Genomic DNA, 16,595 nt, shown 5'->3' with positions numbered 1-16,595 from the left:
TTGTGTGGTTTAGTTAGTCATGATTGACTCATGTCTAATGTTGTGTTGTACGTCATCTAAATGATTGCCCATTGACGCCCACACCTCAACAACCCCGCCATTTGGAACCTAATCCAATTCTGTTTTGGTGACAAGGTAAAGTATTGAATATATTGGCATACTGTAATTGCTGGCTATAGATTTCGAATGAGCCAGAATGGTCATATTAAGTAAAATTATAGCGATTAAACAAATAAATATTCAGCTTTTAGATGCATTCAGTAGCTAAAAAGAGCTGCCTGACTGGCTGCTACGTTGACAAGAAGACTGAGCTAACCGCGGTAACGTTAACTAGCCAAGTCAGGCAGCATCAGCGGGAATGTATTGACTTTACTAGTTAGCTATCCCGTTGATCGGTTTCTACTTAAACACCATCGTTGTCAATTCAACAGGTTAGCAAATATCGAGATAGCTATTTTCAGTCTGTTGGTGAACATTGAGACATGGCGTAACGTTAGTTGGCTAGCTGGCTAACGTTAGCTCTCTGTTGTGTTCAAAACAAACCTGCGCGCCAAATCATGTCTCCGGGCGCCACACTGCAAAAATTAAACTCTACAAGATTTGAATGTACTGTTGTAGCTGGCTAGCTATGTATACTAATAATGACAACTATCTGGTGGTGGGTAAATTGTTAGATTGTAATTTTAACTAACTAGGCAACGTTAGATTAATTTCAGATTATAAGTGGTTAGCAAGCACAAACGATGCAATTGAACAAAAACTATCTAGCTAACAATGTTCTCAGACATGACATTAAGTTCGATGGAAAGTTGTTGACTAGCTAACGTCAGCTTAATGTTGTAGTTAATATAATTCACATAAAAAGGAGGGACTATAGCCAGGTGCTTCTCCAGGGATATCTTGACTAAACTGATGGGGGAAACTTCTTTCTTCCCAAAACAGGGCATGTCAGCAGATGTTACAAAGTGCACTGACATGACTGAAGCAATGGATGAAAAGATGGAGGTTTGTCCCCTGTCGGATGTTGTAGAGAAAGAACCAAAGGTTGAAGACCTGGCCGACTCACCATATAATGCCCGAAAACCACGGAATGAAATGAGTAGAGACATAAGTATGATAAGTCAATGATGTTTATGAACCCGTTTTGCTCAATATAGGCCTACACTGTAACTTATAGTTCAGTACAGGTATCTAGCTAGATATCATCCCTCCTTTACCTTCCTCAGCTTTGCATGGGTCCAGCTTGTTAGTTATTGCATGCAGAGGCCTGGTTTGCTACAGTTGATGAAGCCAGCAGCACTGAATTCTGTTTGACCTGTTATGTTCTTCTTGCAGCTCTATCTCAAATAGTTGAAGGGAAGAGGGAGAAAAAGACGGTGCAAAGACTTGATTTCCAGGTTGCGAAACCTGCGAAGGTGCTGAAAGTTGAAAATGGTAAGATGGAGCATCCTCGGACATGTCTATCACCAAAGGCTATAGATGAGCGCAGATAACTTTTCCAAAGTTTTGTTGACATGAGACAGAATGAAGCTTGTAAATAAGTTCTCATCATTCTCGTAGTCTATGTATTGGGATGCAACTGTATCATGTAGCAGCCCTGCTGGGATCCCATATCATGCTCCCACCACCATTTTGCCCTCTGTAGTTAGCTCATTATTTAACAGTACAAACCTCATTTCCACTCCCTCTCAGGTGGCGGAGATAAATTAGGAGACATTGTGCGAGTGAACCACCACCTTGGAAAGCTGAAGGTTCCAGATCTGAAACCGCTTCATACAATTCTCTTTGATATGCCAGGTAAGGTAAGTGTATCTTACACTTTTTAAAAGGTTGAGTAATGTCACAATGGACACTCCTGTGTGGGTAAAACAACTCTAGATTTGTTGTTCTTAGTCGGTTGTCATTGTTGATGGTTCCCCCCTCAGATTGCCACAATGAGGAAAAACATGCGGCTGTTCAATGGCTTCCCATTTGAGGTTGACAGTGATCCCTATATAAAGAAGAAGGAGAGGATGATGAAGTAAGAAGGAGAGAGGGTTGCTCAATTAGGACTTATGAAACAACAGTAGTTGTGTGTGTATGTATTTATGTATATATATGTGTGTGGTATGTATGTATGTGTGTGTGTGTGTGTGTGTGTGTGTGTGTGTATATATATATATATATATATATATATATATATATATATATATATATATATATATATATATATATATATATATATATATATATATATATATATATATATATATATATATATATATATATATATATATATATATATTACACACTACCTACATACATACAGTACCAGTCAAAAGTTTGGACACACCTACTCATTCAAGGGTTTTTCTTTATTTGTACTATTTCCTACATTGTAAAATGACACATGGAATCATGTAGTAACCAAAAAAGTGTTAAACAAATCAAAATATAAAGTAGCCACCCTTTGCCTTGATGAAAGCGTTGCACACTCTTGGCATTCTCTCAACCAGCTTCATGAGGTAGCCACCTGAAATGCATTTCACTTAACAGGTGTGCCTTGTTAAAAGGTAATTTGTGGAATTTCTTTCCTTCATGCATTTGAGCCATTGTGTTGTGACAAGGTAGGGGTGGTATACAGACGATAGCCCTATTTGGTAAAAGACCAAGTCCATATTATGGCAAGAACAGCAAATAAGCAAAGAGAAACGACACTCCATCATTACTTTAAGACTTTGAACATTTCTTCAAGTGCAGTCGCAAAAACCATCAAGCGCTATCATGAAACTGGCTCCCATGAGGACCGCCACAGGAAAGGAAGTTCCAGAGTTAGCTCTGTTGCAGAGGATAAGTTTGTTAGTTAAATACACCTCAGAAATTGCAGCCCAAATAAATGTTTCAGAATTCAAGTGACACACCTCAACATTGACTGTTCAGACTGTGTGAATCAGGCCTTCATGGTCCCAATTGCTGCAAAGAAACCACTACTAAAGGACACCAATAAGAAGAGACTTGCTTGGGCCAAGAAACACGAGCAATGGACATTAGACCAGTGGAAATCTGTCTTTTGGTCTGATGAGTCCACACCACCGTATCTTTGTGAGATGCAGAGTAGGTGAATGGATAATCTCTTTATGGTGTGGTTCCCACTGTGAAGCATGGAGAAGGTGGTGTGGGGGTGCTCTGCTGTTGACACTGTCTGTGATTTTATTTAGAATTCAAGGCACACTTAACCAGCATAGCTACCACAGCATTCTGCAGCGATACACCATCCAATCTGGTTTGGGCTTAGTCCCACTATTTGTTTTTCAACAGGACAATGGCCTCCAGGCTATGTAAGGGCTATTTGACCAAGAAGGAGAGTGATGGGGTGCTGCATCAATTGACCTAGCCTCCACAATCACTTGACCTCAACCCAATTTGGGTTGAGTTGGACCGCAGAGGGAAGGAAAAGCAGCCAACAAGTGCTCAGCATATGTCAGAACTCCTTCAGGACTGTTGGAAAAGCATTCCAGGTGAAGCTGGTTGAGAGAATACCAAGAGTGTGCAAAACTGTCAAGGCAAAGGGTGGCTACTTTGAAGAATCTCAAATTTAAAACATATTTTGATGTTTAACACTTATTTTTTGGTTACTACTTGATTCCATATGTGTTATTTCATAGTTTTGATGTCTTCACTATTATTCTACAATGTAGAAAATAGTACAAATAAAGAAAAACCCTTGAATGAGTAGGTGTGTCCGAACTTTTGACTGGTACTGTATATTTTTTACCTTTTTTATCAGGGAGTCGTACTGAGATCAAGGTCTCTTACAGATGAGTCCTGAATTACAGAAAATACACCCGTCAACATATAAATGCAACCAGAAAGAAAAACACAGTCATAAAAATGAACACATTCATCAGTAAAAAGGTCCCCAAATCAGCTTTCTGAATTTCCCTAGAGGCACCAACACGAACATTTTTAAGATTGTTCCACATAAGGTGCTTCTAACGGCTTTAATGAAGTAACATGTTTAAACATTATCTGAAACATTGTTGTGATTGTGGATCAAACTTACTCCATTATTATAAACAAGCAAACTAATGACTAGTAATTGTGTGCACTGATTCAGGATAACATGTGTAAGGTTGAGGACCATCTGTAAAGTGTTGGACCTGGAGAAGGGTGGAAACCAGTCAGTCCTCATCGACAGGATCATGACTTTCCTCGTGAGTCCCAGAATATCAGGAAAGGTGAGTTACAGGTCTTCTCTTTATTTTTCAAATAAACTGTCCTTAACAGTCGTTTTCATGTGAGTGATTGGTCTTTTGTTCTTAAGCTAGGTACACATTTCTTGAGTTTGTTGTCTTGTCAAATAGAATACAAAACTGAACTGTGTTCACCAATGAGGTCTTCAAAAACATATAGGCCCTACCTATAATTCTATCCTTCCCATCTGCAGCCTGTGATCTCAAAGAGAAAGAAGAAGTCTAAGAAGAATATCTCAACCAAAGACTCTAAGAGCAAGACCAAGGCTAAGGACAGGAGTGCATCCAGCAGCCCCCGGAAGGTCAAAGCAGAGAGCAAGTCCAAAGCTATCGTCACTGATTCTAGCAGTGATGACGATGAGGACGACGAGCAAGGAGTCACAGTAGAACAAGACGAGTCGGACGCTGAAAAGAGCGGGAAATCGGGAAAGAGGGAAAGGGTGACGACCGATGAAGATACCGATGATTCTGAAGACTACGAAGATGAGGTGAGGAACTGAAATGTTTTAATGTAAACTGATAGGTATTGTCCATTGGAAATTGATATTTCCCTTATTTGATCTTGGACGATACTAGTGCCACTATATAAATATTCTAGAACTGTAAAAGGGAACGGTCAGCCTGTTCTGTCACTCAAAGATTAACCACAGAAGTCCCTTCTCTCCTACCAATCAGGATCCCAAGTCAAATCCAGCAGCCAAGGGCAAGAGAACACCTTCCAAGAAGCGTGCGCAACCAGCAAAGAAGGCAGCTCCTGCCAAAAAGAAAACAAAAGTGGAAGACTCCGACCTGTCTGAGTCTGATTCAGATGAGGATGAGAAAGATGGTGAGAGTGAAGTTGAGAAGGTGAGACTCTTCTGTCAATCTGTCCCAGATTCTGGATTTGCTAAACTCACAGCAAGTCTTGTGAGTACAAAAGTCAACCGTTTGGGTTTGTGTCCATATTTGTATGTAACAGATAATGTCTATAATATCTGGATAGGGTTTTTACCCATTTGTCTTTTTTTATCTTGAACTAATGGAATGAACTCATGGATTGATTTGTCCTCAGCCAAAAAAGAATCCGGCAGCTAAGAGGGCAGCACCGGCCAAGCCAGCAGCTAAGACCAAGAAAGCAGACAGCAGCAGTAACAAACAGAAAAAGACAGCCAACAAGGGCAATGGTAAGAATCTGTAGATTTACTTTTATAGCACGTTTCATACGTCATTGGCAACCTGTAGCCTAATGCTTATTGTTATGTTTTTCTCTGCTTGTTTTCCTAAATAGCAGCACTCGACAGCTCGGACGACGATGAGCCGTTGATCAAGATGATCAAGAAGCCTCCTACAGATGAGCAGCTAAAGGAGACTGTGAAGAGGCTGCTGAAAGACGCCAACCTGGAGGAGATGACCATGAAGAAGATCTGCCAGAAGGTATGTTTGCTTCTCAAACATCTCTGATTTGATATCACAATGATGGTTGGCTTACCTGTAAAAGTCTAACGCAACAACTTCTCTGTCCCAGGTGTACGACACATACCCAGACTATGACCTGACCAGCAGAAAGGACTATGTCAAGCAGACAGTAAAAACGGTGAGTTACCTGTCCTCCCTTGGTGTTCTGGAATAGCAGCACTGTGCTTGCCTCTTAGACTACTCAAGTCTGTCAGTCATTACCCACAAACAATTGTGTGTGTGTGAATGCTTTTCAATTGTTTTATCTGTTGGCAGACTGATTTCTTTGTATAACCGTCTGTTTTGTTTTGTTCGTTGCAGCTGATTTCCTAAAGGACATAAAAAAGGACTTTAAAACGGTCCTTGTGACAAATAACTGTGTGAACGTTCCAATTCGGGAAAAGGATAATCAAAAGAATGTGCCTACCTTAGAACTGCTCAAACCCCAGGTTTACTTCTTTATGTGTTTGTTTTTATTTGAATCAAAATGTTTTTGTTTCTGTATTGTCATTTCCAACTTGACTGCACACTTCTCTTAGGTCATATTTAACATGCTACTTAAGGCTTATGCATCTGAGTCATTGCTTGTTAATAATCTGCTTTGTTAATACACTTTACAGTTTTCTACTGATCCCAAGCAAAGGGTATTTAGGCTAAATGAACAGTGTTTAGAGATTCAAGGTTGGTCACTGTAAATGGAAACATGTCCTCAGGCAATGCATGAATTCACACATTGTTGATTTTAAATGTATTTCTTGACTTGACCAGTCAAAATAGAATAAGGCCCCTCTCACTATAGCTATCCACTGCCTTTGTCTTCTGTGGAGGATTTCAAATCTTTCCCTCTGGGGTTTTGATGCACATATAACAGCTTTATAGCAACAAGGCAGTGGTATGTATGTATGCTGGGGTGTATTCACTAGAATCAAACGAGGAGGGACCTACAGGAATTTGACCAATAAACTTTCGGTTTTTAGTAAACTGTTTCTGTTGCAAAACATTTTGGACTAATGATTCCACCCCTCTTCCCTTCCCCCTAGGCATTTTGTGTAAAATGGTTTTGCATGGCAAGCTGTTCAATTGAGTTTTGAAAAGTATTTATTGTCACGGCCAAGTGTTTCAAACATATTCCTTGATTGCATTTATAACACTTCATGTTTTTATATGTAAATGTGTACATTTTTGAATCATTTACTTTTGATGAGATCCTGTTTTAGTCCTTATTTTGTCTCTGTATACAGTACAGGATGATCTGATTTATGTAGTTGTTACCTTGCTCAATGAAGAGTTGGATTTTTTTAGTCAATATACCTTTGACAAAGTAAGTGTCATTGAATGAAATTGTCTTCCAATGTTATGCATATACATTAAATCAGATTTTTGAACGAACACTTGTCTATCTAGTGTTTTGCTAAAGCAAAGCACTCGTTACTAAGGCGTTAAACAGTTAAGATATTGGCCCTGTTACGGCGCATCAAAACCTTGATGTCATGTAAATTGTAACTGTCTGAATAAGCTACAAACAATATTGGTCAGTACGATCTGGAATCCTTGGAATGTTCCTACCTTAACCATTTTACATTAAACTTCAATGGGGGTTAGGGATGTCCCAAGGATCCCAGATAGCAGAGACTAGATCATTTTGGCTGCATTCAAGAGTATCAAAACTGAATTCTAAACTTGGTGGTTCGAGCGCAGAATGCTGATTGGCTGACAGCTGTGGTATATCAGACTGAATACCACGGGTATGACTTTTTTTTTTACTAGTCTGATTATGTTGGTAATCAGTTTATTATAGCAATAAGGCACCTCAGGGTTTGTGGTATATTGCCAATATACTACAGCTAAGGACTGTGTCCAGGCACTCCACCTTGTGTCGTGCTTAAGAACAGCTCTAAGTTGGGGTATATTGGTCATTTACCACACTGGCCTTATTGCTTAATTATAAAGGGGTGGTTCGGGCCCAGAATCCTGATTGGCTGACATATTTAACAAATAAGGTCTAGGAGGTGTGGTTTCGGTCAAAATACCACAGCTAAGGGCCGTTCTCATGAGCAGTGCCTGGACACAGCCCTTGGCCATAGTATATTGGCCATATCACGAACCCCTGAGAAGCCTTATTGCTATTATAAACTGGTTATTTACATAATTAGTGCAGTAAAAATAAATGTTTTGTCATACCCGTGGTATACGGTCATACAGCCAATCAGAATTCAGGGCTCAAATCACCCAGTTTATAAAAGACTGTATACCACGGCTATGACAAAACATGCATTTTTACTGCTATAATTACGTTGGTAACCAGTTTATAATAGCAATAAGGCTCCTCGGGGGTTTGTGATAGGGCCAATATACCAAGGCTAATGGCTGTATCCAGTCGCTCTGCTGTTGCATCATGCATAAGAACAGCCCTTAGCCGTGGTATATTGATCAGGCCTTATTGCTTACATGTATCATTGGTAAATTGTGGCTGTCTGATTATTACAACGAGTCATTATTTATGATGCAAGGTGATTTGTAGATCATTAGTCGTCAGTCTGTTGAAATGTCGAACAAGCCCATTGAGCAGTTGATGCAATGTGATTTATAGATTAGTCAGCTTCGCCTTTAAAGTCGTCTTGAGACTGAAAGGACTGAACTTTGACAGATTTAAGACTTTACTAATGATGCAATGTACACATGCCTACATTTCAGGGAAGCTGGTTATAGTTTGCGGGCTCTTATTGGACGCAAGATAAGTTATCCAAGCGCGTGGATTGGCCAGCTAAACATCAATGGCGATGGGAAAGACAGACGATGTAACGTTGTAACAAACTATTTATCAATACATTCGCTTATTTCATAACTGTAACCAGCCTAGTATCTTAGTTACTGTCTTTGCATGGTAACGTATTGTAGCACTTGCAGTCAATACGAAGAATACATGTACCTACACATTTTGCTGCTTTCGATAATGACATTTGTGTTATAATGTATCTATTTTGAGCGAAGGAGCACACGAATTATGGTTTCACTTACTCAGTAATGTATTGTGTGTGTGCATGATCACGTGTTTACATCGATCGCCTTAAAGAAGGGTTCAAACTCGTATCTATCCACGGACGACAACCTTATTGAAATTCCCAGTCACTGCAGCAGTTTTTCTTTGACTGACAGAGCGAGACAGCATTCTACTTGAAACCTCTTGTGGATAAAGCTATTCTCCTGCTATGGGTAGTTTCTGTCTCCTAAGAAGTCGGTGTCTCCTCCGCCAGTTCGGCCTACCATTTGTCATGCATCGGCAATACAGCCTCGACATTTCCGCTCAGCTTCTCCGAACGCAGGGCTATGTGAACGGGCAATGGATCGATGCTCCCTCTACCTTCCCAGTGCTGGACCTAGCGACGGGTGAAGAGATTGCGAACGTCGCAGACTGCGGTCCAGCAGAAGCTAAACTAGCTATCGACGCAGCCCACAAGGCATTCTACTCCTGGAAACAACACACAGCGAAAGTATGCCTCTACTTTAATTATGCTGAAAGACAGTTGACTTGACAGTTCACGATCCACAATTCTGTGAATAGCATATTGATATTGTTTTCCTTCTTCATCAGCACCACCGCTTTCCCCACATTTCCTAGTTGCATGAAATCAACAGTGTGACAGCTGCTTTCCTTAACTATTGTGACTGGCATGCATGTTAGGCAGAATATAATAACCGAATAGAGACAGTCAAAGTGCACAATGACATCTATTACAAGCATCATAGCCTATATCCCAGGGTTCATTGTTTTGGGGCATGTACTGTAGTGTATGCTCTATAATAGCCTGGCCCGCAAAGTAGCCACTCCAGGTTGCATGGGTGTTTTTTTACTGTCCATCATAGAGGTCGACCGATTATGCATTTTCAACCCTGATACCGATTATTGGGTCACGAAAAAAGCCGATAGATTAATCGGCCGATTTTTATATATATTTGTAATAATGATAATTACAACAATACTGAATGAACACTTATTTTAACTTAATATAATACATAAATAAAATCAATTTGGTCTCAAATAAATAATGAAACATGTTCAGTTTGGTTCAATTTGGTTTCCTGACTGATGTCTTGATATGTTGCTTCAATATATCCACATAATTTTCCTTCCTCATGATGCTATCTACTTTGAAGTGTACCAGTCCCTCCTGCAGCAATGCACCGACTTTCCAAAACTATAGTTTGTTAACAAGAAATTTGTGGAGTGGTTGAAAAACTAGTTTTAATGACTCCATCCTAAGTGTATGTAAACTTCCAACTTCAACTGTACCTTTTGACTATCGGATGTTTTTATAGGCACTATAGTATTGCCAGCCTAGTCTCGGGAGTTGATAGGCTTGAAGTCATTAACAGAGCTGTGCCTCAAGCATTGTGAAGAGCTGCTGGCAAACGCAGGAAAGTGCTGTTTGAATCAATGCTTACGAGCCTGCTGCTGCCTACCACCGCTCAGTCAGACTGCTCTATCAAATCATAGACTTAATTATAATATAATAAATACAGAAATACGAGACTTTGGTCATTAATATGGTCAAATCCGGAAACTATCATTTTGAAAACAAAACGTATATTCTTTCAGCGAAATACTGTTCCGTATTTTATCAAACGTGTGGCAACCCTAAGTCTAAATATTGCACAACCTTTAATGTTATGTCATAATTATGTAAAATTCTGGCAAATTAACTATGGTCTTTGTTAGGAAGAAATGGTCTTCACACAGTTCGCAATGAGCCAGGCAGCCCAAACTGCTGCAGGTGGCCCTGACTCTGCTTACACTGAACGCAAGAGAAGTGACACATTTTCCCTAGTTAATATTGTCTGCTAACGTGAATTTCTTTTAACTAAATATGCAGGTTTAAAAAATATATACTTGTGTATTGATTTTAAGAAAGGCATTGATGTTTATGGTTAGGTACATTTGTGCTACGATTGTGCTTTTTTCGCGAATGCGCTTTTGTTAAATCATCACCCGTTTGGTGAAGTAGGCTATGATTCGATGATAAATGAACAAGCACCGCATTGATTATATGCAACGCAGGACAAGCTAGTTAAACTAGTAATATCATCAACCATGTGTAGTTAACTAGTGACTATGTTGAGATTGATTGTTTTTTATAAGATATGTTTAATGCTAGCTAGCAACTTACCTTGGCTCCTTGCTGCACTCGCGTAGCAGGTCGTCAGACTGCCGCGCAGTCTCCGCGTGGATTGCAATGTAATCGGCCATAATCGGTGTCCAAAAATGCCGATTACAGATTGTTATGAAAACTTAAAATCGGCCCTAATTAATTGGCCAATTAATAGTCCATGAGTGATTATGCAATTATTAAGCGCAACTCACTCACTGCATATTAATACATCACTAAGTGAGAGAATATCAAAGTCTGACTCCAACATCTTATACTGTAGTTTGGGGAGAATCCTGTTCACTCCAGTTTTGTCTTTGATCTGGTAAAGATGGCTTCATTGTACTGGTTTTCTTCTGTCCATGCAGCCAACAAACACCCCCCCCCCCTGTCTTTTTATCCATCCCCCCTTTTCCGACTCTCTGTCCCATTTTCATCATGCAAATAAATGCTCTGCTGCCATGCATGTGAAGCAATGCTTCGGAGCGACAGGGACTGAGTGAGTGGAAAGGCTACAGCCGGAGTCACCACTCACCATCAAAACCTCATACACTCTCAATACACAGCAAACATTGTTGCATCAAGTTCCATCTCTGTTATCAGGAGCTGCTAGTTTCAGGGAGCGCTAGTAAGACCAGATGGATTCTTCCAGATTCTTGTGGATCATGCAACTTATTGATTCCATGATCTGATTTAATGTTTTCTTCCTTAGGAAAGAAGTGTCCTTCTACGGAAATGGTACGATCTGTTGACGTTGAACAAGAAGGACCTTGCTAAGCTGATCACCTTTGAGTGTGTGAGTATTGTCTTGCTGGATGCAACAGGGGTACTGTCCTTGTAATGATTTGTATTTCGTTCTGAGTTGTAAACCACTTGTGTGTTCTGCACCTCTTAGGGCAAACCCATGAAGGAGTCCCTGGGGGAGATTGCTTATGCTGCTGGCTTTCTGGAATGGTTCTCTGAGGAGGCGCGCCGTGTCTACGGGGATGTTGTGCCATCGGCTGCCAAGGACCGTAAGATCCTTCTGCTCAAACAGCCTGTGGGCGTGGCCTCCATCATCACTCCGGTGAGCCGTAATGCTTCATCCATCTACTATATGCCAGGGATGTCCAACTTAGGTCCTGGAGAGCTACCTTCGTAATGCTTTTCACTTCCTGCGTAACAGCTAGCCTATCCTCCTTCCCCCCTCCCCCCACACACACAGTGGAACTTCCCCAGTGCTATGATCACCAGGAAAGTGGGTGCTGCCCTGGCCGCGGGCTGCACCGTCGTGGTGAAACCTGCCGAGGACACACCCCTCTGCCCTGGCGCTCGCTGAGGTCAGTGCTTCCGTTCCCACAACAACACTCACTGTGCACTGTGGCTGGGTCCCCAATAGTAAGACACTTAATTTGTCTAATTAATATGTTTACTTTTTGTGTGTGTAAAGCTGGCGAGTCAGGCCGGGATCCCTGCGGGGGTGTTTAACGTGGTGCCCTGCTCCAGAGAGAAGACCCCCTCCATTGGGACTGTCCTCTGCACAGACCCCCTGGTGGGGAAGGTCTCCTTCACTGGATCCACTGCCACTGGCAAGGTATGGACACTGATCTAAAATGGCTTCAGAGTTAGCTTAATCAATCCTGAAAATGCAATATACATTTCATGTTAGTCTTAAATCTTGTAGGTGGATAATTTTTCCATGAAAAGGCCTGTGATCTTCCTGATAACTCCTCCCTCATCCTCAGATTCTCTTGAAGCATGCCGCTGACACCGTCAAGAGGGTTTCAATGGAGCTGGGTGGCCATGCCCCCTTCATTGTGTTTGACAGTGCAGATGTGGACAAGGCTGTGGCGGGAGCCATGAACTCCAAGTACAGGAACTCAGGACAGGTACTGGAATAGGAGTTATCTCAAAACAAATCATTTTGTGTCTACTGTGCTGTTCAAACTGTGAAATACACCATATCGAAATGTTGCGTGTCATTCTAAAATGGCGTGTCTTAAGTCGTGGCCTAACCTCCATGTCCCTCAATGTGCCCTTTGACCCCCGTAGACATGTGTCTGCTCCAACCGCTTCCTGGTCCAGAGTAGGATCCACGATCGCTTCATAGAGAAGTTAGGGAAAGCCATGGACGCAGAGCTCCGTCTGGGCCACGGCTCTGACCCAAACACCACCCAGGGACCTCTCATCAATGTCCGTGCCTCTGAGAAGGTAACCTGGTTCCTTATGTCAAGAGGGTGTTTGTCTTATAACTATACTATAACTGTATTATCTGCATGATGTTGTTTATATTCTATGTTACATAACCTTATGATATCCTATGTCTCTCACAGGTGGAGCACCAGGTAATGGATGCAGTGTCGCGGGGGGCCAAGGTGCTAAGGGGGGGGGAAGCGTCTGGATGGCTCATTCCATCAGCCCACTCTGCTGGCTGACGTCACCACAGACATGCTGTGTACCAGAGAGGAAACCTTCGGTCCTCTCCTGCCAGTCATCAGGTCAGTGGAGCTAGGAGAGATCAGACAACTGAAGACTGGATGGATGCTGAAATGGGAGCTAACTCAAGGTGTTTATTCTCTTTTCCTTATGACAGGTTTAACACAGAGGAGGAAGCACTTTCCATTGCCAATGCATCTCATGTGGGTTTAGCAGGTGAGCTAAACATTATTGTATGCACCTTGCTGTCATGTCTGAAAATCCCTCAAACCTATAATAGAATAATTATTTGACAGAGCCAGTCTGATTTACTAATTTTATTATTTAATGTCAATAGAAAGTCTATCTCGGAATCTGAGTTGATGAGTTTCATTCAACTACGCTCTTCTCCACCCCCTCCCAGGGTACTTCTTTTCCCAGGACGTCAGTCAGATCTGGCGGGTGGCGGAGAATCTGGAGGTAGGCATGGTGGGGGTCAACGAGGGTCTCCTCCCCAGAGGCCTCCTTCGGTGGGGTCAAACAATCGGGCCTAGGCCGTGAGGGCTCCAAGTACGGCATCGAGGAGTACCTGGACGTCAAGTACATGTGCTTTGGAGGGCTAACCCCCTGAGGGTCCACTGCCCCCCCCCCCATGTAGGAAGCGGTGATGTTGAGAAAGGGGAGGATTCTTAGGCTCTAGTAACAGTTACTTAATCATATTTCACTTTTTTTTTTAAATACAATGGATTACAATCCTCAAATATGATTCCTTCACAAATGATTCTGATCCTCTGCATATGTTGTCATTGAGAGCCTTCATCGCTCAGATACAGGGAAAGAAATATTAACAAACATATGTTAATGCACTAGTCTTCCCACATACAATACCACATACAATATATTATACAGTAGAGCTGCCTTACGATATTCAGACAGGTGGTACAAACTGTGTGCTGTATCTGAGCCTGCAATGTAAATGTTGTGTTCTCTGAAACTGAAGTAATGTCTCTTGCCAAACATTGTCTCCTAAGTGCCGTTTGAATGATTTGACAAATTCTGTTTTCTAGTTGTGACATTCTTATTGTAAAAATTAAAAAAAAATATATTTCTAACTATTGTAAATATTAATGGAGTATTTCAGAAAATATAAAATAAATGACTGTGAGTTACTTTGTTGTTTGTCGAACAATATCATTTGGTTTATCTTAGATTAGTGTTTCCCAACCCTGGTCCTCCAGTACTCCCAACAGTACACACTCATTGTAGCCCTTGACAAGCACACCTCATTCAACTCATTGAGGGCTTGATGATTAGTTGCCAAGTTCAATCAGGTGTGCTTGTCCAGGGTTACAATAAAAATGTGTGCTGTCGAGGGAATTGGAGGACCAGGGTTGGGAAACACTGTGCTGTCGAGGGAATTGGAAGACCAGGGTTGGGAAACACTGTGCTGTGGAGGGAACTGGAGGACCAGGGTTGGGAAACACTGTGCTGTCGAGGGAATTGGAAGACCAGGGTTGGGAAACACTGTGCTGTCGAGGGAACTGGAGGACCAGGGTTGGGAAACACTGTGCTGTGGAGGGAACTGGAGGACCAGGGTTGGGAAACACTGCTGTCGAGGGAATTGGAAGACCAGGGTTGGGAAACACTGTGCTGTCGAGGGAACTGGAGGACCAGGGTTGGGAAACACTGTGCTGTGGAGGGAACTGGAGGACCAGGGTTGGGAAACACTGTGCTGTGGAGGGAACTGGAGGACCAGGGTTGGGAAACACTGTGCTGTCGAGGGAATTGGAGGACCAGGGTTGGGAAACACTGTGCTGTCGAGGGAACTGGAGGACCAGGGTTGGGAAACACTGTGCTGTCGAGGGAACTGGAGGACCAGGGTTGGGAAACACTGTGCTGTCGAGGGAACTGGAGGACCAGGGTTGGGAAACACTGTGCTGTCGAGGGAACTGGAGGACCAGGGTTGGGAAACACTGTGCTGTGGAGGGAACTGGAGGACCAGGGTTGGGAAACACTGTGCTGTGGAGGGAACTGGAGGACCAGGGTTGGGAAACACTGTGCTGTGGAGGGAACTGGAGGACCAGGGTTGGGAAACACTGTGCTGTAGAGGGAATTGGAGGACCAGGGTTGGGAAACACTGTGCTGTCGAGGGAACTGGAGGACCAGGGTTGGGAAACACTGTGCTGTCGAGGGAACTGGAGGACCAGGGTTGGGAAACACTGCTGTGGAGGGAACTGGAGGACCAGGGTTGGGAAACACTGTGCTGTCGAGGGAATTGGAGGACCAGGGTTGGGAAACACTGTGCTGTGGAGGGAACTGGAGGACCAGGGTTGGGAAACACTGTGCTGTCGAGGGAACTGGAGGACCAGGGTTGGGAAACACTGTGCTGTCGAGGGAACTGGAGGACCAGGGTTGGGCAACACTGTGCTGTCGAGGGAACTGGAGGACCAGGGTTGGGAAACACTGTGCTGTGGAGGGAATTGGAGGACCAGGGTTGGGAAACACTGTGCTGTAGAGGGAACTGGAGGAGCAGGGTTGGGAAACACTGTGCTGTGGAGGGAACTGGAGGACCAGGGTTGGGAAACTCTGTGCTGTGGAGGGAATTGGAGGACCAGGGTTGGGAAATACTGTGCTGTGGAGGGAACTGGAGGACCAGGGTTGGGAAACACTGTGCTGTGGAGGGAACTGGAGGACCAGGGTTGGGAAACACTGTGCTGTCGAGGGAACTGGAGGACCAGGGTTGGGAAACACTGTGCTGTGGAGGGAATTGGAGGACCAGGGTTGGGAAACACTGTGCTGTCGAGGGAACTGGAGGACCAGGGTTGGGAAACACTGTGCTGTCGAGGGAACCGGAGGACCAGGGTTGGGAAACACTGTGCTGTGGAGGGAACCGGAGGACCAGGGTTGGGAAACTGTGCTGTCGAGGGAACCGGAGGACCAGGGTTGGGAAACACTGTGCTGTGGAGGGAATTGGAGGACCAGGGTTGGGAAACACTGTGCTGTGGAGGGAATTGGAGGACCAGGGTTGGGAAACACTGTGCTGTGGAGGGAATTGGAGGACCAGGGTTGGGAAACACTGTGCTGTGGAGGGAACTGGAGGACCAGGGTTGGGAAACACTGTGCTGTCGAGGGAACTGGAGGACCAGGGTTGGGAAACACTGTGCTGTCGAGGGAACTGGAGGACCAGGGTTGGGAAACACTGTGCTGTCGAGGGAACTGGAGGACCAGGGTTGGGAAACACTGTGCTGTCGAGGGAACTGGAGGACCAGGGTTGGGAAACACTGTGCTGTCGAGAGAACTGGAGGACCAGGGTTGGGAAACACTGTGCTGTGGAGGGAACTGGAGGACCAGGGTTGGGAAACACTGTGCTGTCGAGGGAATTGGAGGACCA

At 43.3% G+C, this 16,595-nt stretch overlaps 1 protein-coding gene and 1 pseudogene across 2 annotated transcripts; both read left to right on the top strand.

The window, feature by feature from the left end:
• The first annotated feature begins 2 nt into the window (after positions 1–2).
• Positions 3–7,055, top strand: dek (DEK proto-oncogene). 2 transcript variants are annotated; one of them, XM_029736745.1, is made up of 12 exons: positions 3–135; positions 943–1,111; positions 1,336–1,434; positions 1,693–1,802; positions 1,926–2,020; positions 4,097–4,217; positions 4,427–4,720; positions 4,908–5,078; positions 5,284–5,395; positions 5,503–5,645; positions 5,737–5,805; positions 5,988–7,055. In XM_029736745.1, exons 2-12 carry the CDS (start codon positions 946–948, stop codon positions 5,997–5,999), a joined length of 1,392 nt encoding a protein of 463 aa, XP_029592605.1. In that variant the 5' UTR covers positions 3–135; positions 943–945; the 3' UTR covers positions 6,000–7,055. The 2 variants fall into 2 exon arrangements, with proteins under 2 accessions (XP_029592605.1, XP_029592604.1); XM_029736744.1 differs by having other exon boundaries at positions 5,500–5,645.
• Positions 7,056–8,429: 1,374 nt separating this feature from the next.
• Positions 8,430–14,373, top strand: LOC115176946 (succinate-semialdehyde dehydrogenase, mitochondrial-like; annotated as a pseudogene).
• Positions 14,374–16,595: the final 2,222 nt, after the last annotated feature.

This window comes from Salmo trutta, chromosome 37, assembly GCF_901001165.1.
Source record: "Salmo trutta chromosome 37, fSalTru1.1, whole genome shotgun sequence".
NCBI classification, from domain to species: Eukaryota; Metazoa; Chordata; class Actinopteri; order Salmoniformes; family Salmonidae; genus Salmo; species Salmo trutta.
This window is presented reverse-complemented; position numbering and strand designations above follow the sequence as displayed.